This window comes from Lygodium microphyllum, chromosome 19 (assembly GCF_053477565.2).
Source record: "Lygodium microphyllum isolate KBCC chromosome 19, Lygodium_microphyllum_v1.1.10, whole genome shotgun sequence".
NCBI lineage: Eukaryota > Viridiplantae > Streptophyta > Polypodiopsida > Schizaeales > Lygodiaceae > Lygodium > Lygodium microphyllum.
This window is the reverse complement of record NC_141153.1, coordinates 77535114-77556416: the sequence shown is the minus strand read 5'-3', so window position 1 is coordinate 77556416 and position 21303 is coordinate 77535114. Positions and strand designations below refer to the sequence as shown.

The window sequence follows — 21303 nt, the reverse complement described above, 5'->3', positions numbered from 1 at the left end:
GCTCTTTAGTTCATCGGACAATCCACATCTTACATCTCAAGTAGCATAAACCTTGAGATGAGTGCCTGTAAGCACTAATGTTGCATTTTACAATCATGTTGCTAGTTGGATATTGACTCAATTTGGTTTTTATCAAAAAATTAAATCCATCAAGTGCTTTATAACATTTGTCTCTTCTTGCTTGGTTGTAGGGCTATGTGTACAACTATAAATACATAGACCATATCCCAATATTAGTCTGCTGGTACATTAGAGATATGAGTGTTATTATACTCTCCTCTGATTCTTCCAAGAGCATAGAGTTGATCGATAAGCTGTGCTCCACCAAGAAATCCTCTAATAGGCCACATTATCGGGAAGAGCCTGAAGTCCAGTCAAAGCTCACCTCGTTGAAACCTAAGAAAATAGTAAAGCCTAAATCAAGGGTTAGTCGAAGAACAGGACCTCCTAAATCCTATCTTGAGATATTGCATATGTATGATTTCCAATCGTTTTTAACTCTACAACTTTAAAACTTGGTTATCAGTTCTACTATTCGGTTGTACTTGGCCACCTGTAAAGGACTAGACACTGCCATTGCTTAAGGCGATTGGTAAGACCTTCCTATAATGGACATGGCCTATGCAAATGTAAGGCCTCAAATTTACAAATTTAATGGAAAAGATTTCCATCCTTGGCAAGTCTTGGTAAAATACAAAATGATGGAAAGAGGCTACTGGCCCTTCATAAAAGGGACCAAAGTTATTGACCCATCCAATCCCCTTGATGTAGAAGATGATGAAAGGTCTCAGGCCATCATCATGCTTCATTTAGACGAATCTTTAATTCATCATATTGACCAACTCTCCACTGCCAAGGAAAAGTGGGATGAGCTTGAAAGGCTCTATGGTACTATAGGGAAGAACTCCAAAATATTTCTCAAGATTGAGTTTTTTAGCTTGGAATACAAATAGGGAGAGATCTAAGCAAGTTTATTTCTCATATGAAGGGGCTTATGGCACATCTTGCCTCTATTCAAGCACCCGTCCACGATGAAGATGCCATTTCCATCTTGCTAAAGTCTGTGAAGAAGGTTTTTCCAACCCTTGTGAATACCCTAACTAATATCCCGAACCCAACCTTGGCAAGTACCATCCAATCTTGCCTAGATGAAGAGAAGAGAAACCATACTAAAGGAACATCAGCAGTCACTTCCCATGAGTAATGTTAGTCCATACCGCTTCTATAAGTGCTCCTTTTGTCACAAAAAAGGGCATATTGTAAGCAATTGCTGGAAGAAATACCCTGACAAAATGAAGTGCAAAAAATGCAAAAAGATCGGGCATATCACTAGTAAGTGTTCGAGTGTTCCATCAATATCTAAGGAATTGGATGCCAACTTTGCCTCCCAATCCACAAATGATCAACTCTTTTGAGTCTTGTAACATCCTCTACCTATGAATATCCTTATAGCCTGATTTATAAAGGCATCCCATTTGATTGAGGGGGGAACTTTAACATGTCTTGTGATGCAATGCCACCCTGGCATTGAGGGGGGGTGCTACAATATAAGCATGGGAATTCACCCTAAGCAAGGGTATATGAGGGAAAATGGATGTGAATGGCCTTAAGGGGTAGGGGAAACCCTAGCCCTAGATTGGCAGAGGCTATATAAATAGCCTATGGGTCACTATCAAGTGTGAGATAGAGTGTACGCAAGTTGTACTTTAAGCAACTTAGTAAGCAAGATTTTGTTCTTGTACTTTGAACTCTCATCTCCCTCTTGTGCATATTCTTCTTGCTGCAAACTCTGATTTTCCACAATCTATACCATTGGGGTTATTCGGAGTTGAAATGCTTGATGGCGAAACCATGCAAATTCCACTAAATGTCATGACCCGAGCATAGGCAAAGCATGCCCGTATTTCATTACCCAAACCTAGCAGCTTCAATAGGGAAGAAAAGCCATAGAAGGAGGAAAAAGAGGCCTGAGACGAAGATTACACTTAAGATGGATAGTGCCACCATGTTACCAAAGGGGAAGCAAGTCATAGATGCAGAAGCAGAGACATCTACTCCTAAGACAACAGAAAAGGAAAGTGCTAAGATTGGAGAATATCCTGATCTGAGGCACCAATTAGAAGTGGTTGATAAGGTCAAGGAGTGGGTGAAATAAGCCCAAGCGCACCTAAAGGATACGGAATCCATTATCAAAGATGAGATCGCTGAGCTCTCTAGTGTGAGCATACCGGTCTCACCTACTCACAGCTCAAATCAAGAGACACATTTGCACCCCACGTACCACCGCATAGATTGAGCCTAGATACCATAGGTAGGCAGATTGGCCAAGATCATTGGAAAAAGAGCGTAAAGCCCAATGAAAAGCAGGTAGTGGGAAACTTGCTCATGACGTTGATGTTGCCCCTTATGACTCTAACTTTGGGAGAACTACTTAGGCAGAATCCAACCTTGTGGAAGTGCTGAAGTAGTGGGTGGAAAGACCAAATGAGTTTGGATCGATCAACCTACCTAACCATGATGCAGCCACGTAGATACCTAGCTTGACCCTAAACTCAGTGCCTAAGTCCTTACATATGAATGCTTTCTGGGAAAACATGAAAATGCATGCAATCCTACCAGTCATAGCATTAGGGGATGCTACACGAAAGGGGATTGTAGACACAAGAGCAAGAGTCAGTGTACTCAGCCATGTAGTCCTTATAGGCTTGAAATAACCCACCTGTGGAAAACACAAGGTTTAACATCATGCTGGCCAACAGAATGAAAGTTAGGCCATTCGGGGTGCTAGAAGACTAGCCCCTAAAGATAGCGGGAGTCTAGTTCTTAGTGAAATTCATAGTCATGAAGGGAGTGGACTATGATATCCTGCTAGGCCAACCTTGGATGCGAAATGCATGAGTGATAGAAGATTGGGGCAATAGTCTCATGTTCTTGGGCAACAGATTGGGGGTTGAGAGTCAAGATGGATACTTCGAAGATCACACAGTCGACCTAGATGCCATCTTCGCTATATTGAAAGGAGACTCATAGGTTATGAGCTCTTTTGGGCCACTAATGAAGTATATCCCTTGCCCCGAGATGAGCAAGATTGGATGCATGTGCTAGCCATCATCGGCTTGCCATTCTCAGATGAGGAAGAGGATTACAAGTAGGCATTAAGGACAACCAGTGTCCCATAAAGCCACAACATTTCAACTGCCCCAAAGGGTAAGACCTTGCCATCAGTACCACTTTACATGATGACTAGTAGTTCTAATGGACAACCAACACCTATCCTTTTCCACATTCCATCTGATAAACTTGAGCTCCATGGGATCCTTGAATACTTGACAAGAGGGCTAGCAGGCAACCTAGCTGCCAATCTCAAACCCCTCAAGGATCTCATGGATGAGCTAAAGTGGAACTTGAACCTAATATACAATTGGGCACTAATCTCATGGACAAGAAGAGGGTTGAGAATAGAAGGCTAAGAGATGATGAGCAATCAAAAGATAACAATTCGGATGACGAGTATGAAGACTGCTACTCTACAAATGAGAAAAGTGAGGAAGAGGGCGAGACAATAGAGTATGACACACATGGCCAAGTGATTGAACAAATACGAGTAGACTCCAAGCCACAAAAAGCCAATGTCTTTAGGATTGAAAGAGGAGTCTTTAGAATAGAGTGGGATCGTACTTGGTTTGGACCACCTAGGGATAATAGACTACGAGCAAGGTGGATTAGTTCAACCAAGTACCGCACCACTCCTTAGACTAGAATTGACCTCAAAGCTACAAACAACCACCATGGCAAACTCCTTCTAGCGAAGGTTGTGAGTTTAACTTTGAGTTGGAAGTGAGCTCTGAAAGTGAGCTAAAAACACCTCAACCAACTAAGGCCAAACACACCAAAGGGGACCTTCTAGTCCACCTATGACACATGTAGTTGCAAGAGGACAAGAGGAAGCAGCCAAGGGGGTTGGAAGCCAAAGAACAACAAAAGCCCCAAGGCCTACCTAAGCACTTCACAAAGTTTAAAAAGGGTGATAGGGTAGTGATCTTGTTAAGAGCCAAGAGGCAAGAATAGGAAAATGAACCAATAGAAGGGCCTGCTAAGGTCAAGGAAGCCAACTTAGCAGGGGGAGGGGAAAATCCTCGACTTGTGTTAATAATTGACAACTTGATTGAGCAAGAGGAGGCTGACCTCGTTGCTCTCCTCCTGCACAGTACATAGATGCATTTGCTTGGTCCTTAGATGAACTCAAGGGAGTCGATTCGAGGCTCGTGACCCATAATTTCCCAATGACTCCTTATGCAACACTCGTTAAACAATCATTATACCCGATGAATCCAAAGCATGCACATGCCATCAAGGAGGAGATAGATAAGTTGTTAAGGCCAGATTCATCTACAAAATCAAGCACACAGACTGGGCATCACCCATAGTGATCATCCTGAAAAAGAATAGAAAAATTTGAGTGTGTGTAAACTATAAAAAAGTCAATGTTGTGACAAAGAGAGATAAGTGTCCACTATCCTACACTAAGCACATGCTTGAGAGAGTAGCGGGAAGAGAGGCCTACAATTTCTTGGATAGCTTCTTAGGTTATAATCAAGTGTGCAAGTGCACCCTAACAATAGGCATAAAACAATATTTGCAATGGAATGGGGTGTGTTTCATGCCATTTGGGCTAACAAATGCACCAACTACCTTTCAACGCCTCATGTGTACCATCTTCAAAGACATGCTTAGGTGAGAATTGTATATGTTTGTTGACGATCTGTGTGTCTAGTCCAGTTGGAGAGAATACCTAGATAAACTTCACGTAGTCTTTGGTGGTGTAGGATGTATAATCTCTCCTTGAACCCCTTGAAGTGTCAACTCTAGGTGAAACACGAATGTATCCTAGGGCATGTGGTGTCTAAGAATAGCATTGCTACTGGCTTCTCCAAAGTTAAAATCATTGTTGATTTACTACCACCACAAACTATAAGGGATTTTAGTGCTTCTTGGGACACACAAGGTGACCCAAATCCTAACTATCCATGTGCTAATCTATGAAAAGGCAAGACACAAGAGCTAGTTTGACAAACATGTCAAACAACACAACTTTGAGCAAGGCGACCTAGTACTACGATACTCTGTAAAGGGCCATAAGTAGAAGATGAAGTTCAGAGGGTTGGGGCCTTTCAAGGTCTACAACATTAGTCAAACTGGCAATGTAGAGCTCAAGACCCTAGAGCTCAAACTGGCAATGTAGAGCTTAAGACCCTAGAGGGAGTGGGCATTGGCTTCTTCAGTGTGGTAGTCACCACAAGAAGTACTATCCTCCAATGCATTCATAGTAATCCACAATAAGGGATTAATCAATTAGAAATAATTTTCTTTTATTGTTCACTAATGAATTAATAATGAATTTGCACAAGCCTCCAATGCTAGAACTCTTTGTGAACGTAACAGTGGGGCCACAATCACACTGAGATAGAGGACGAGAATAAGGAAATAGTAGAACCTACCTACCTACATATATTAGTGACTACCCAAAAGACACATGCCTTTAATGCAATTATTGACGAGGGATCTGACTTTAATATTCTTACACACGATCATTGGACCCTCATTGGTCAGCCTCATAATTGCAACCTACTAACACTAAACTCAACCCATTTGGAGAGTAGTCCTATCTGCTACTAGAAAAATGCAAAATAGCAGTCTCTATCGAGACTAAAAGCCTACATATGATCTTCTATGTGATGCATATCACTAAGGCTGCTGGTAAGGAATCACTGCTCAGACATGCATTCAAAAAATGAGCACACTACAATGTCAACTATGATTTTTGTAGCACATTCACCTCGCCATCGGCAATGTTCGGATAGTGATGGCTTTCAGCAAGGGTAGCACGACTCATCGTAGCTTGTTGTGCCATTAATAGATGAACCAAGTGCAAGGTATAAGGGAGGGTGGTCATGACTTGTCCCACATATATGAAAGGGAGGTTCACTCATGGGCAGAAGTGATAAATAGAACACAGAAGCAAATAGAAGAAGCCAGCCCATGGATTGAGGCAATAAAAAAGAATAAGGGAACATTAATGAACAAGACTGAAGTAATGAATGCTACCTTGGAAGAAGAGGCTAGGAGACGGACTAGGGTTTTACATGTACAGGTAGTAGGATGGGAGGACAAGAGCAACCCACAAGAAGATGCTAAGACACTTGCTGACAAAATTGGGGCTTTAAACGTACCTATCGTTAGTTACCTTAGCTGACATCCTCAACCCTAACATCAAGCTATAGGCAAAGACAATCCATGCTCTATTCTCTAGTCAGGTACAATGCCTTGATGAGCAGGATTGGAGTGCCATTGCCTACTCAAGAGCCTCACGGCCAAGTCTTTAGATGAGATCAATTGGTATGGATACATGTATAAGACTATGGAATCATCGGCGAAAGCACCAGCCCCACAAGAGTCAGATCAACAGGTGGGGAGTCTTCAGCTTCCACAGTGGAGATGGCAAGGAAAAAGCCAGCAACAACTAAGGCCTCCAACATAGGTTTTGGAGATGTGCTCATCACTATCATCTAGGAGGCCGTTGGGGACTTGGAAAGACAAGAAATGGTGGAAGAAACCCCCAATTGCTCACCAAGCCACAGACCATGTATGCAGTCACCCAAAAAGATAAAGCTCTACTCCAAGTCTAGCAACAACAAGAGTCTTCGAGCGAGAGAACCATCAATGGGGAAGGGAAGGAGGTCTCAATCCCATCGAGCCAAGGCAAAACAAGAAAAATCAAGTTGAACATCCAAGGGAAAAAGACGAAACCATGGCAGAAGGAAACAAGGAAGTAGAAGCTGCACAAAAGGAATTAAGAGAATTAAAAGATGAAGGGAGAAAGAAGCAAGAAGAGAAAGATGAGAGATTAAGAAAGGTAGAAGAGGAGTTAAGAAGGGGCGGAAGAGGAATGAAGTAGGAAGCAAATAGAAAACGAGGAAATGCTAAAAAGAGAAAAGGACAAGAAAATGGCCCTAGCCTTGTGGTTGTTGATAGAGCAAGCCTCTTGCCCAAAGAGCTCATAAGGAGAAGCCTAGGTGATCAACCAAGCTCCAACGGCACTACAAAGAAGAAAGAGCTCAAGGGCCCATTGTGCCAGGAAAGGGAAAGGTCCCATGACCTCACGACCACATGCCCTAATTGCAATGCCAGCCAACCACCACCTAGGAGACCTTAGAAGGGGAAGTGGACCAAAGCAACGTGGTGGCGTGGGTGCAGTACTTGCTAAACTCAGTGAAGCAGCTTGGTCTAGTGCCCAATGGCAAAGCCCCAATAATAGGGACAAAGAGACTTGCTGCGTAGATGCATAATCTAAAAAGAACCCAAAGGAGTCCAAGGTCGACGAAGCATTCACAATGTCCATGCCATTGGCCATATACTGGCAATGACCAACTATGACGAGTATGTGCAGGAGCTCCTAGGCCAACTTGAAAAGATGAAGAAAGATAGGAAGGCTGCCATGGCAGAGTTGGAGGGTGAAAAGGATGTGGCCTACCAACTAAAGAAGACAAAGCAGATAACCATATATTAGAGGCAGGGAAATGAGCTAAAGAAGGAATCAGAATCAAGCTAGGTTAGGAACATGCAGATTGGAGGAAGCTTTGCCATCAATTTTCCAATTTGACTATCATGTTCTCAACAGATGATCGAAGACCAAATGGTGCTTAACAAATAATCTTTGATTCATTTGGTTCATTTTTAATTATTCGGGCATATGCGAAGAGACAAGTGTCCATATCCGACTCTCCTATGCTCTATGCACAAGTGTGGCTTGTCCATGGTGAAACAACCCTTGGGCAGCCCTACAAATAGGGTCGAGAAAGAAAAATCATGAAAGAGGACACTTTCAAAAATATATGAAATGTGCGACTAAAAGGAAATTTTAAGATTTGTGAAATTCTTGGGTTTTTTTTTTTAATAAGCGAGATAGATTTTTAAGGCGAAATTCTTAGTCGCTGAGAGATGCGAAGGGCTTTGTTCTGAGTGGCCCATGCACGCACCAAAAACCAGAAAACCACCTCGCCTCCCCATCTCTATTATGACAGAGGACTCCCATCGAGTCGTCAGTGCTTGACAACAGACTACTTCTGCTAATGCAGGAACAATGGATTGAAAACAGCCTTCCTGCAGAAGCACTTCCTTAAAAATCTCAAGCACTCCACAACCAGAATTGAATGCATGAAACATTCTCTGTTTCAGGATTGTGCATAATTCTGTTTCGGACAGCCTGTACACTGCTCCCAACAATCGGAACTTCAAAAATAAGTGAAGATTTGTACAAATTTCAGATTAAGATTGCGCTCGGACTGATTGGATTCATGGAACCTTGAATATCTGTAACGACTTGTACAAATTTCAGATCAAGATTGGGGTCGGATTGATTGGATTTATCACACCTCAACAAAGAATCAATAATTGGAAGTGGGCAGATCACATGTACTTCCTCTGAGCAGTGTAGAAGTTTGGCAGATGACATGTCTTTGATGTGATACAGAAACAAAAACACAAAGATGGGCTTCAAGGAGACCCGGATTGCATCACCAGAGACAAGCTATGATGGCTATTCAGACGGGTTCGATTACTACTCGAGTGTGGCCACAAGACAGACCCCGAGCATTGCATCATCTGAGAGAAGGCGTCCCTCGCTATGCCTTCGCATCCCACGGTCACCGAAAACCAAGCAAGTCAAGTCCATGTTTGGCCCCCAGGTATTAATCAGTCTCTTCTCATTTTGCTTTCCATGGTAATCATTTTCTGGCCTAAGCTTGTGATCATGTACCTTCCATCATAATAGCCCTGCTGCATCTGCTCCTCACAATGGTGTGAAGAATGAGTCACATTTGGGTAGGCCAGCCAGCTGAAAGAATTCTTCAGTGTCTTCTTCCAATGTAGCCTGAGAAGCACCTGCACGCTAGATGGTAGCACTTGCTCCTCACCTGAATAACAGACATGTATAGGTCTAAGAACTTCTAGAGTCGTGGGAAAAGGGAAAGTAGCTATTATTACACCATAACTTCAGATCACCTTTATTGATTTGGTTGGGATGCAAAGACCTTGCATGGGCGTCACACGTGTATTTTGCAAGTATTTGCACTACAACCAGCAAGGGACCATCATAAGAATACATGAAGTACCACTTTCAGTGGGACAATTAATTTGAATAGACAGGTATAGGTTAACTCTTGCATTAAGCAATGCGAAGAGCTCTTCTCTCTGTATTATAGCACAAAGGGTCCTGACCTTTTGGGGTCAAAGTGGTGTTGCGGTGACTGGACACTATTGTGAGAGAATTTTCTCCTCTCTCTTTCAAAGTGTGAATCACAATTTGAAGAAAGGATATAACAATTTTAGATTGTTGTACATCAAGTAGACGTCAAGTTGAGAGAGAGAGAGAGAGAGAGAGAGAGAGAGATCTTAATATACAATCTTTTGCTTTCCTCAGCCTTTATCTCACCGAGCTACTGAGCCAGCAGTGCAATTCGGCAGCTCTGATCGAGTAAAACTGGGCAAAGTAAATAAGATTTGCGTCCAAAATTATATGTGTGGTGTTTGAATCTACCAGCCAGTTGATCATATATGCTGTCCATTCACAAACTGTGTCATCTAAGATTGTGTTTCTGCAGTTGTATTTTAATGCTGAGCTCTCGAAGTGTCGACTGGGAATAGATGGACCTGGTGAGTAAATACCTGGAGATTTGGAAATTCTTTTGGTTGAACCAGGCAGTATTTGTGAAAACTGGGAATGTTATACAGAGCACAAAAATACGTTGATGCATCAAAGGGTCTCTTCGGATTTCTTTCCAACTTCCCATTTTAAGAATGCGTGCAACTCATGAGTGGTTCAAAGATTCTGTAAAGATGAGCTGATGTGTCTTGAATTTATCCATCGTAAAGGACTTTTTAATGTTTTTACTATGTGTGTATGATCTTGACCTTGATTTTCTCATATTGCATAGGCCCTGTCTATGACCAGAAGTCAACCTTGGGAAAGCAATTCATTTCCAAAAATGAGTCAGCTCCAGCAATCAGCTTTGGGCTGGCCAATAGATTTGCAAGGGTACGTTGGTAAGCATGCCCTTGAATTTGTTTCAAACACTACAAGTCCAGCACAATCAAAAAACATGTCTTAAGCTTTGCTTTGTCAGGGGAGACCTAATGACGATATATGTCAAATACTTTGTAACTGACAATTTATTCAAATAATATCCCCAGTGTACATAAGATTATCTTGATAAAACGCAGGTCATGTTGAGTCATTGTATGTAATGTGTTTCAGCATAGGTATGGAGAAGGCACTCCAGGTCCTGGAACATATAATTTTCCATCCAGCTTTGGTCCACAGGTCAAGTTGTTCCTGTTTGTACCTTGATCACTTCATGATCTATTTGTTTTGTGATATTGTGACCCTAATTACTAGTAATCCCTGACTAGTGATATCAACATTGTGATAGTCATCAAACAAAATTAAGTAGCACAATGTTTTTACAAGGTGTACGTATGGTCTCATTTTTGTGTGTGGTATTGGGGTGGATTACATCAAGACATGTGAACTCATGATTTTTTGGGTACATTTACTTGTGACAACTCCATACTTCTCAGACAAGAGCCTGCTGACACCAATCCTAATCTTGTATTTTCTTCAAACTACTTTCAAATCTAAAAAATCGAGGCCTATCAGTAATCATCACTGTATGTGATGTCAAAGTCCCAGGGACTTTTGAAATCTCATTTCTTGCTTTTTTAGTTCAAACTATCAGATAACACAGAAACATAGCCTGTACTGTGCTCATGTTCTAACCTGGTCTTGATATGCCAGGTTCTATCATACCAACAATCACCATGGTTTGCAGATTTTAGTAGATCAACAAGGGATCAACAGAACAGGATATATTTGAGTTCAGAGTTTGACAAAGTAACTTAGCACCATATACTGCCAACCTGCATGTTTTCTTTTTCAGAAAATAGTTTTTGACAAGAGAGGTTTTATAAACCCCAAGACTTACTTTTGTCATTGTTCTAATAATTAACAGAACAAGTATGGAACACAGTCACCAGGACCGTGTGTGTGTGACAGTAGATCTTCATTAGGAGTTCAATTGGCTGCACCAAACAAGTCAGCACCTAGTATCAGTTTTGGTGGTGAGAAAAGATTCAGGGTATGAGTCCACATCCTCTATGTGTATCACAGTAATTTTGAAGAATGTGGATATCTCAGTACTGTTTCTTCAGCATGTATTCTATAGCTCAATTGATGTGGTGTAAGCTTGGCTGGTAGTATGCATTACATTTTTGTAGATCTACAGCAACTTGTGAAGTACTGAGTATCACTGGATTCAGATAATCTTGCAACTTTTTTGGTTTACTTGATCTCTTTTCCTTCTTCCAAGATGATTGTATACTGAAGTGGGAACATCAAGAGCATGGTATTTAGAAATCGAAAAATGGCACTACATGCTTTCACACTTATTTGATTATTCGGATTGACAGAAAAAATGCTTACTAAGCTTCTTTCTTTGTATTATACAGTATGGTGTTATGAGCCAAAGAAACATGTCCCCTGGAGCAGGACAGTACAAAACTATTGGCTCTGTTGGAAAACAGCCTGAATCAAAGAAAAACAATTGCCCATCCTTCACATTTTCACACTCTGATCGCGAGGACAGAGCAAAGGCCTGCTTCTGCTCCTTGCCCCTGTGGATGAGTTTATCCAGATAAAAAAATAGCAAATCTTGAGGCTGTGCCTTATGTATTAATAAGGAGGCATGCGGTATAACTTTGCTGTTAATGATCTTGGCAGATCTTCATATCAACAGAGCATGACAAAGCCCACTATGGGGAGGAGTCACCAGGACCAGGATCCACTTCAAAGGCATTTACATCTTTGGTACATGTCCTTTTGGTTTCACAAAAATCCACATGCAATTTTTCTTTTGGTATTTAATTCATCAAGCACTAAGTTATCCCTTTGCTAACCTATACAGTTTCCTTTCACTTGATCATAACTGTAATAACTAGCTTACCTACTTCAATACTTTCTAGTGTTTCTTGGAATAATCAATGCCCAATTGCTACTCGTCTGCTCAATTTGGTCTGACATGGCAGGGCCAACAGATTGACTCAAGGAAAACATCATTCGGAGTTCCAAAATTTGGAACTGCACCTCGCTTCAAAGAATACCATGATGATATTCCCGGGCCGGGTGAATATGAGTGCTGACATTGAAGCCTGGAAATGTTTACCACCTTGATTTGAATCATGCTGTGCACACACGTGCTGATGATCATTCTGCTATGGCCCTTCAATGCTTCTTTTGTAGATTGATAGCATCTAGGAGAAAGGGATTCCCTTTTTCAGAAGCAAAATGAAGAAAACGTGTGTCCAGTTTGCACCAAGCTCTCTCTCTCTCTCTCTCTCTCTCTCTCTCTAGTAATGATGTGTGTGTGTGTGTGTGTGTGTGGTCTTTGCCCATAGCAACTTCTTGAGAAACCATTACAAAAAGTTCTACCCCAAGTCAAGAACTAAGCCACAACAATTTTCATATCAACTCTAATCATCATGATGTAGGAGAGAATCAGCCTCACATCAACATTCCCAACTCAACCTATTCTTATTTGGAGATAGTATGGGTCAAAGAAATTGAGATAATCAAATTTCTTCTATTCAAGTGAACTTTTCTAATTATTTAAAAGAAAAGAACAATATTTAAGCAAGTTGGCTCTCTCTCTCTCTCTCTCTCTCTCAAACATCACTTGACCCAATATCATCAATTTAAATGGACATGTTACGATGAAGCGTGCCCCTAATCATAAAGACCAAGGACTCTAAACCGAAATTTAGGAAGTGAAGAAAGGGCCCCAAATCCCGATCCAAGGATGCACATGCTCCAAGTTGGGTAAATTAATGGTACTTACATACGAAGCACTCGCTACAGTAGCGTACATTGCAAGTGTTATATTGTGACCCTTCACGGCATAGCTACCCTTAAAATTTGTGAAGTTCAACTGTGCTGCATTCCCCAGCATGAAACGTGATGGATGTCGAGCAGCATAGGCCCATCCAAAGATCCAAATCCATGGGGTAATGTTGTCACTAGCCGTGTTACCCCCAGATAGCAGAAACAAAGGACCAAATATGATCTGCTACCGGACATCCAATAAACTTTATATCGAACAGACTCTTGACATGTAGTGCAAAAGAAGCATGCCCCATCTACTATTCTCTGTTGGTTGGAGTGCATCCTCAATCAGAAAGCAATCTACCATAGTTCTCCATACAGAAACTTAGTCTGAAGGGTTCTAGGAAGTGCAAACAAACCACGAAAGGTTGTTGCCTTCCACTATTATGCTGATTTATGTAAATTATACCATGCTTTGTCAGCCTTTTTGTTCACCCTTTTATTGGTCCTAAATAGCATGGGATAATTGTTATTTATTGGAGTTGGGCCTGAATTGCTTAGACAGTGTCAATTGATATGTTGTGTGCTGAAGGCATTACCAACAAGGAAGCCTCAAAGTTCCCTTAAAGAACCCAAGCGCTCTGGCATTGTTGAGTTGAATCCAAGTGCAAGACGACTAGACGTGAAGCCAAGATACCTTAGAGCTGCTCATAGGTAGCTCTGCACCCACATGGAGTTTGGAAAGTGCATGTGCCAAATGAAAAGATAGATGGAAACATTTTCCTTCTTTGGAGAGGCATAACAATTTAGAGTATACATGTGATTACAAGCTAACGAACCAAGTCGGCGCGCTATGGTATTAACAGGTTGCCATATGCTCCTCCTCACAGTACATGTAAGTTGCGTCCACCAACAACATCTTCTTCGGCCACACCAAGTCTGCTGACTCGAACGGCCAGTACTCCAGCTTCAGCACTCCAAAGACGTTGTTCCGAGCCACCTTCATTCTATCATTCTCCCCAACTGGCAACAAGCCCGCAATTCCAAGTAGGGAGCAATCCTCTGAGTACACTGATTCTCACTTTACCTACTGCTACAGACAGACAGTGCTTCAGCCTCACCGCACGTTCCCTTCTCCATTGATAGTCATTCCCTCGGACGTCATATTGAGCAGTCTGTGATCATATCAGTCAGTAGCCACCTTACTGCTCGAACTCTTGCTGCCGTCGACTCCCTTAACATCTCCGACCTTCTCTTCTGTGGCAGTTGCTGATAATCGCGAGACTTTCAGCTCCCTCAGTACTGAAGACGACATGCGACTTCCAGCGAGAAGGTTATATCAAGTCGTGTTTCTCACCAGCCACCTTTTTGTCCACAGTCGTCAAATGGCATATCCCTTGGAAGTATTTATCTCCCCATGTGCAAAACCCTAGCAACCTATCCATACTTCTCATCATCCAATTATTATCCCAACCATTATCCACTTATTTCACAAAACCAGATTTCCTTACTCACCAAGGCATTCACATAGATTACATGTTCTTTTCCTTCTCATTTTGACCCTTACCTCATACAATCTTATATAATCCTGTATCATTACCTAAAAGGTCATTTTCATCTCCTATAACTAAATAGCACTCATAGAATCCAATTGCAATATAGAGACAACATCAGCCATACCAAGGTCTACAACCACACGGCCTAACCAGAGAGCCTCCTTGTGAGCCTCGGTGGCTACAATATACTCTACCTTTGTAGTGGATAGGTCTGTGCGTTCCTACGCCTTGGACACCGAAGAAACAACACCTCCAGCAAAGGTGAAGACATAGCCAAAGATGGACTTCCTATTACCTGCATATATTTCATAATTAGAGTTAGTGTACCCCATGATTCTTGTATCTTAGCCACCATAACATTGCACATATCTACAATGCCCTTAAGGTACCTCATAATACCCTTCACGGCATCCCAATTCCATCTATTAGGTGTAGCCATATAGCATGCAACAACTCCCATTGTAAATGCTATGTTTGGATGAGTGGCTATCATGGCATACATCAAACTACCCACTATTGTTGTGTAAGGGATCTTGTCTATCTCAACCTTCTACTCATTAGACTACGGATAATCAACATGACTGACCTTCACATGAGAAGATAAAAGACAATCAATAGACTTAATATCCTATCTATGATACTGCTCAAGGACCTTCTTAATGTACTCCTTCTACGATAAGTACAAAAGTCTCTTAGAGCAATCACACATGATGTGCATTCCAAGAATATGTGAGGCTTATCCCATATCCTTCATCTCAAATCTCTTATTGAGTTAACTTTTCAAGATATCCAACTCATCATGAGCACTCCTAGCAATCAACATACCATCCACATAAAGTACCAAAATCATGAGGCTACCATCACAAGCCTCTTGGGGGTAAAGGCGCCTCTGCCTAGCCGCCTGTGTATTACTACACCGACAATACCCATCACTGTTATTTCATTCTTTATTCTTTTAGTGATATTTGAATACAGGGAAGGCCAGTCACACATTTGTCACTGTTGGAGTCCCCACATTGTGTGTGTCTCTCTCTTGCTCTTGCTCCTTCCACCATAGCTCTTGCTCCCCACATTGTGTGGAGTCCCCACATTGTGTGTGTCTCTCTCTTGCTCTTGCTTCTTCCACCATAGCTCTTGCTCCCGCTCTTGTGCTTCCAATTCCGGGGGGGACTCACCTCCCTTCAACTTGTATCAAAGCCTTCTTCTTTGTGAGCTCGAGCAGCTTGGTATGGCACACTCTTAGCTTCCATTCGAATACCTGTAACAATCATTTCTTTATTGGCAACCATAGCCACACAGTTCGAGCTTCCTATCAGTTGCATTATTCTTGGACACTCTTTGAGCCTTCTCGAGCAAGTTGGAGCAGCCCCCCATAGCCCTCATCCTACTGGTGCAGCATCACATTGTGTGAAACAGGTCCTTTTTTTAGCAGCAACTCATGTTTTTCATCTCCTATAGCATATCTTCTTCATTGGGCAACTATACAAGTACTTATACACTTGTTTTTTATACTTGGCATTAATCCTTCCACTCTTAGCATTCGATTTGAGTGCTAAGCTTTAGTTTGGGACTATTATAATAGTCCACAAGCTGTCATAAAACACGACAGTGTTTATCTTTGATGCATACACTCATTGCCATTTGTTGGATGATGCCCGACTATACTTGGTTGATGCTTATATATTCAGGGATGCTATGTCATTGCTTGGAGTTGATTTTGGACTGATTTAACCATTTTATTTACTCTATTTTGGCTAAGGTTTACTAGCTAGAAATACAGGGCATCACTCTATTTGATGCTTCTATGGTCAGCTTTGTTGGTCTTATGATGCCCAATTATGCTAGGGTGATGTCTACATGTATGGGAATGCTATGTACATGTTATGGATTGAATTTGGAGCTGATTTTGGTAGTGAAATAGCTTGGTTTGATAGTGTATTCATTGTTGTATACAACAGGGCTGAACCTCTTTTAACAGGGATTTTATATGCCTATTGCTCCTGGCCATGATTCGAGTGTTCTATATGCACTACTAACGTGTACCATTGATGCTAGTACATTGGTATATCATATGCCCATGATTTGAGTTGGCTTTGAGCTTTATTTGAGGACTGATTTACTAAGTTTTGACATTGAATTTATTGTTGTAATAACCAGTGCTGAAGCCTATTTGGTCAGTGTATGCTTTACCTATTGGTCACAAGTGCTTCTCGAGTGATTCATATGACTATATGGATGTATACAGAAGTTGGCATGTGTCTTATATTGCTTCAAAATGCCTTTTGAGCTTCGATCGAGCTCCGTCTTGGTTAGCATTTGATTGACATTGGTCTATAGTGGCATGCTTTGTGAAAGTCATTATGCCTATGGTCTATGCTTGACCCTTCGATGCTTGCTTTGATACATATGTCATAAATACATGCTTCTTCTATTGTATGTGTTTGATTGCCACTTGGAGCTTCAATTGGGCTTTCATTTGCATACTTTGGAGCTCTTACATACTTATTTGAGTTGTGAGAGATTTGACATTAACAGTTACATGATGTACTAGTTGTTATAGGTGATGCTTGACCGATCCCTTGCTCTGGATACTCCATTGATATATAGTCTTAGCTCCATGATGCCTTATGTATTCACATGCTATCTTTGAGCTTGGTTGCTTGATTGACATCGATCTTTCTGCTAGTAGGAGCTTCATGCTATCTTTGGATATTGCAGAGCTTGTGGTTTGTGCAATTGAGCTTCTTGAGTAGATAGGACTGGGATCTCTTACATGTCTATGCTCTTGATAGATACTTGTTTGCATTGGATGCTTTTGGGCTGATTTGATCCATCTTCTCTTTGAGCATACACTGACCTTTGTCAAGTCGTATCAATTAGGCATACACCTAGATTGGCTTACTCTCTCAGTTATTTAATCCAGGACTTGTATCCTTCTATTGACATCAATTGCTCTGACACATTTGGGTGTTTGGCTCATGGTTCTTGGCTGCTACAATGTTTATTATATGCCCGCTTCATGCAGGACCTAACTTGGCAGTCATACTTGACTTTAGATCACTATTAGCTCATTGTTTACTCTCTTTTTCTCACTACTGTAATTTATTATAGCAAGTTGTTTTATGTGGACTATGATATATTTACTGAGCCTAATCATGTCATTTTGATACACTTTTGGTACTATTTTGTGGACAGTTGGTCATCTTACTAGTTTCTCTTATTAATTTCAACTTGTTTTGGTAGTGGTTTTGGCCTGTTTACTATTAATTATAATAGGCTATTTTATGCATAGTCTGCCTCTATTTTGTTGGGGGTAAAGGCACCTCTGCCTAGCCGCCCATGTATTACTACACTGACAGTACCCGTCACTGCACACTACAGATGGCGAGCGCTCATCACAGTCACTTATTCTTTATTCTTTTAGTAATAGTTTGAATAAAGGAAGGCCCCGCCACACATTGTGGTTGTTGGAGTTCCCACTTCTGAGTCTCTCTCTCTCTTGGCTCTTGCTCTCTATCCGCCATAGCTCTCACCGCCAAGCTTCTTCCTCCTTGGTTCCACTTCCCTTTCAACTAGTATCGGAGCAAAGGCATTGGAGCTTGCCCGGCATTCTCTTCAGCTCGGATTTGAAGAGCTTCAACCCGAGCTTCAATGGCAGCCATGGCACCTTCATTTGCAGGTATGTTTTGATCTCGCGCCTCCTCCCTGAGCTTTCGGAGCTTCAATGGCTTCTTCCCGGGCTACATCGGAGCCCCCTCGACATTGCCAAGTGCCCCCGAGGGCTGTAGAAGATCTCCCAGCCCCCAAGAGCAACCAGCGCAAAATGCGGTGCATTTTTAGGGGCCTAGGTTGATCCCCTCCTGGCATTTCCAACTCCTTCCCCAGCTTCTCGGCATTGTTTGTAACCTTCCCGATCATCTTTGGACTCCTTGGCATTGGATCTTGGCTCTCGGTGCTCGATTCGAGTGCATATCCCTTCAGCTCTTTGATGTATACACGGTCCCAGGACTGTCAAAACAGGGTAGCACTTGACATTTACTGTTTAACACTTCTTGGCATTGCCTATTTGATGTCTATTGATGCTCGGTGATGCCCGGATGTTTTGGGATGTTATGTCTATGCTTTGGGACTAATTTGTAGCATACAATGGGCTGAAGCTTATTTGCTTGGTGTATGCATTGGTTCATGCATACAGGGTGCTCCCTGGAGGTTTGAATGATCACACCGATGTATCTCAAGGTTTTCAAATGCTTCTTCTTGGTTCCGGAATGCTTTTGAGCTTAGATTAAGCTCCGACTTGGTCGTTCTTCACTAGCATTTGGCTTCACTTGGCATGCTTTGGACTGGTCTTCTCTTACCCTGAGAGCCATTACATACATGACTTCTAGACCTACGAGATGTCTCTTACCTGACAGGTTATTGGTTTGACAGTTCTTGGTACATTCTTTCCCCTGGAAACTCAATGTTGGATGTATCTTGCTACCTAGCAATTGCAGTGACATATGTATTAGTGATTGCTTCATTTTGGGACAGTTTTACATACTGTTGTCATTTATTATAGCAAGTTGAAATTTGCAGATTTTGAGCACTTCTATGAGGGTAATGCTTTCTATTTGATGTTATCTTGGTCATATTTTGTGGACAGGTGCTTCTCTTGGTGAAATCCACTCTTTTAGCCAGTTTTAGCAGTGGTTTTAATGCATTTTCTGCAAATTACAACAACCTGCAATTTTACTTTTTTGCATTGATTTGGGACAATATAGCTAGTCATCTGAAAGACACATCTCTCTTTAACATTGCCAAGTTGGATGGTACCAACTATGGGTATTGGAAGTCCCAAATATGGTAGGTTTTGGTGCATAAATTGCAGATTAAACCCTTGCGTTTCAAGGGTGTTAAACCTAAGGATATGGATGATGAGTTTGGATGGAAGTTGATGAGCTATACAAGTCTACCATTATTTTGTCACTCTCAAAAGAGGTCCATCATAATGTTGTTGAAGATGAGAATCAGAGTGCATGGGATTTATGGGAGAAGATTCAGGAGCTCTATGCACAACAGAGTCCTGCGTCACAGATGTATTGGTTGAAGCAATTAATGGACCTTCGCATGGAGGGGACCTCCCTTTCATCTCATTTCAGTCAATTTCATGCTATCATGAAGAGTCTGTTGTCACAGGGTATTGAGTTCAAAGACAACTTGCATCCATTGTTTCTCTTTGGCACCTTGCTTGAATCATGGGATGTATTCTGTACTGTCATACGCACGAACAAGCTTAATGGACAGAAAACCAAAGATGTTGAGAGTGCTTTATTGACTAAGGAAATCAACAAGAGAAACAATGATGCTTCCCGCTCTTCACATGCATTGACCGTTAGAGGTGGCAGAAATGGCAAGCACGATAATGATCATAAGGGCAGGGACTCTCAAAAGTCCATATCCAAATCACGTGGTCATAGTAAGTCCCGTGGACAGAAGTCTGATCTTACATGTCATTATTGTGGGAAAGCAGGACATATTAGGCCACAGTGCCATAAAATACTCGATGATAAGCGCAAGGAAAAGGGAAAAGAAAAAGTGCAGGAAAAGTCTTATGAGCGTAGTATTGTACCTGCAAAGTCCAGTGTGAAGGTAGAAGAGGTTAATGTCATGCAGGCCACTGATTCAGATCATGATTACACACTTGCAACTTCTTCATGCAATGCCTTACAGACTTCTGAGATACATTCCATGTATGCACAATGCTGGCTCTTGGATTTGGGTGCATCCTTTCATGTGACACCCTGTAGAGATTGGTTTCATACCTATCGTACCATGTCTGGTTCTATGCATCTTGGTGATGACAGTTCTCTTGACATTGTGGGCATTGGAGATGTTAGGCTGCAGTTTTCTTCTGGCAGCTCTTTTGTTTTGCATGATGTATGCCATGTGCTTGGTTGACTCGCAGCCTTATGTCAGCTGGACAGCTTGATGATGTAGGGTATTTTATGTCTTTTGGAGACTCTACATGGAAGATTACTCGTGGCAGGCTTGTACTTGCAAGAGGTGCCAAGTTTGGCAGCCTCTATCCCTTACTTGTATCAAGAGCTACATTGGATCATGTTTTGTCTGTGGGTTCTATTCCTCATGTATCCCTTTGGCATGCTCGTTTGGGACACATGTCTCTTAAAGGAATGAAAATGCTCTATGCTTTGCAGTATCTTCCACCTTTTGACTCTTCGCATTTTGATTCTTGTGATCATTGTTTGTATGGTAGGTAGATTAGAAATACACATAAAAAGTTTGGTAAGAAATGCATGGGTGAGCCCTTGGCTCTTGTGCACTCAGATGTATGTGGACCCATGCCCTATCAATCACTTAGTGGAGCAAAGTACTTTGTTACTTTCATAGATGATTACTCACATAAGGTTTGAGTCTATCCCATAAAAAGAAAATCCGATGTCTTAGACACATTTCAGCGTTGGCTTGCATTGGCAGAGAACCGGTCTGGGAAAAGGCTCAAATGCCTAAGGTCATATAATGGGGGTGAGTATGTATCATGTGCTTTTGAGCAGTTTTGTGATGAGCGGGGTATTAAGTGTCAGTTGACCGCCCCTTACACCCCACCCCAAAATGGTATGGCTGAACGCATGAATAGGACCATTCAGGAAAGGGTCCGTAGCATGCTTAGCCAGGCTGGCTTACTGCAGCACTTTTGGACTGAGGAAGTTACTACTGCAGTACATCTCATTAACAAGTCGCCTAGCAATGGCATTGACTTTCAGGTTGCAAAGGAGGTATGGGCAAGCAAGCCCCCCTCTTATGATCATTTGCGTA

At 41.8% G+C, this 21303-nt stretch overlaps 1 protein-coding gene across 1 annotated transcript; it reads left to right on the top strand.

Moving 5' to 3' along the window:
- The first annotated feature begins 8014 nt into the window (after positions 1-8014).
- LOC148020058 (uncharacterized) lies at positions 8015-12890 on the top strand. The gene is made up of 10 exons (XM_087700891.1): positions 8015-8744; positions 9479-9547; positions 9660-9711; positions 9993-10093; positions 10313-10378; positions 10853-10948; positions 11067-11192; positions 11563-11706; positions 11834-11920; positions 12139-12890. The coding sequence occupies exons 1-10, from the start codon at positions 8547-8549 to the stop codon at positions 12250-12252; spliced, it is 1053 nt and encodes a 350-aa protein (XP_087557017.1). The 5' UTR covers positions 8015-8546; the 3' UTR covers positions 12253-12890.
- The last annotated feature ends 8413 nt before the right edge of the window (positions 12891-21303 follow it).

Coding starts and splice junctions, on each gene's coding strand:
- LOC148020058 (XM_087700891.1), top strand. CDS start 8,547: ATGGGCTTCAAGGAGACCCGGATTGCATCACCAGAGACAAGCTATGAT. Junction 9,548..9,659: donor ATCGAGTAAAACTGGGCAAA/GTAAATAAGATT, acceptor GTGTTTCTGCAG/TTGTATTTTAATGCTGAGCT. Junction 10,379..10,852: donor CATCCAGCTTTGGTCCACAG/GTCAAGTTGTTC, acceptor TTGATATGCCAG/GTTCTATCATACCAACAATC.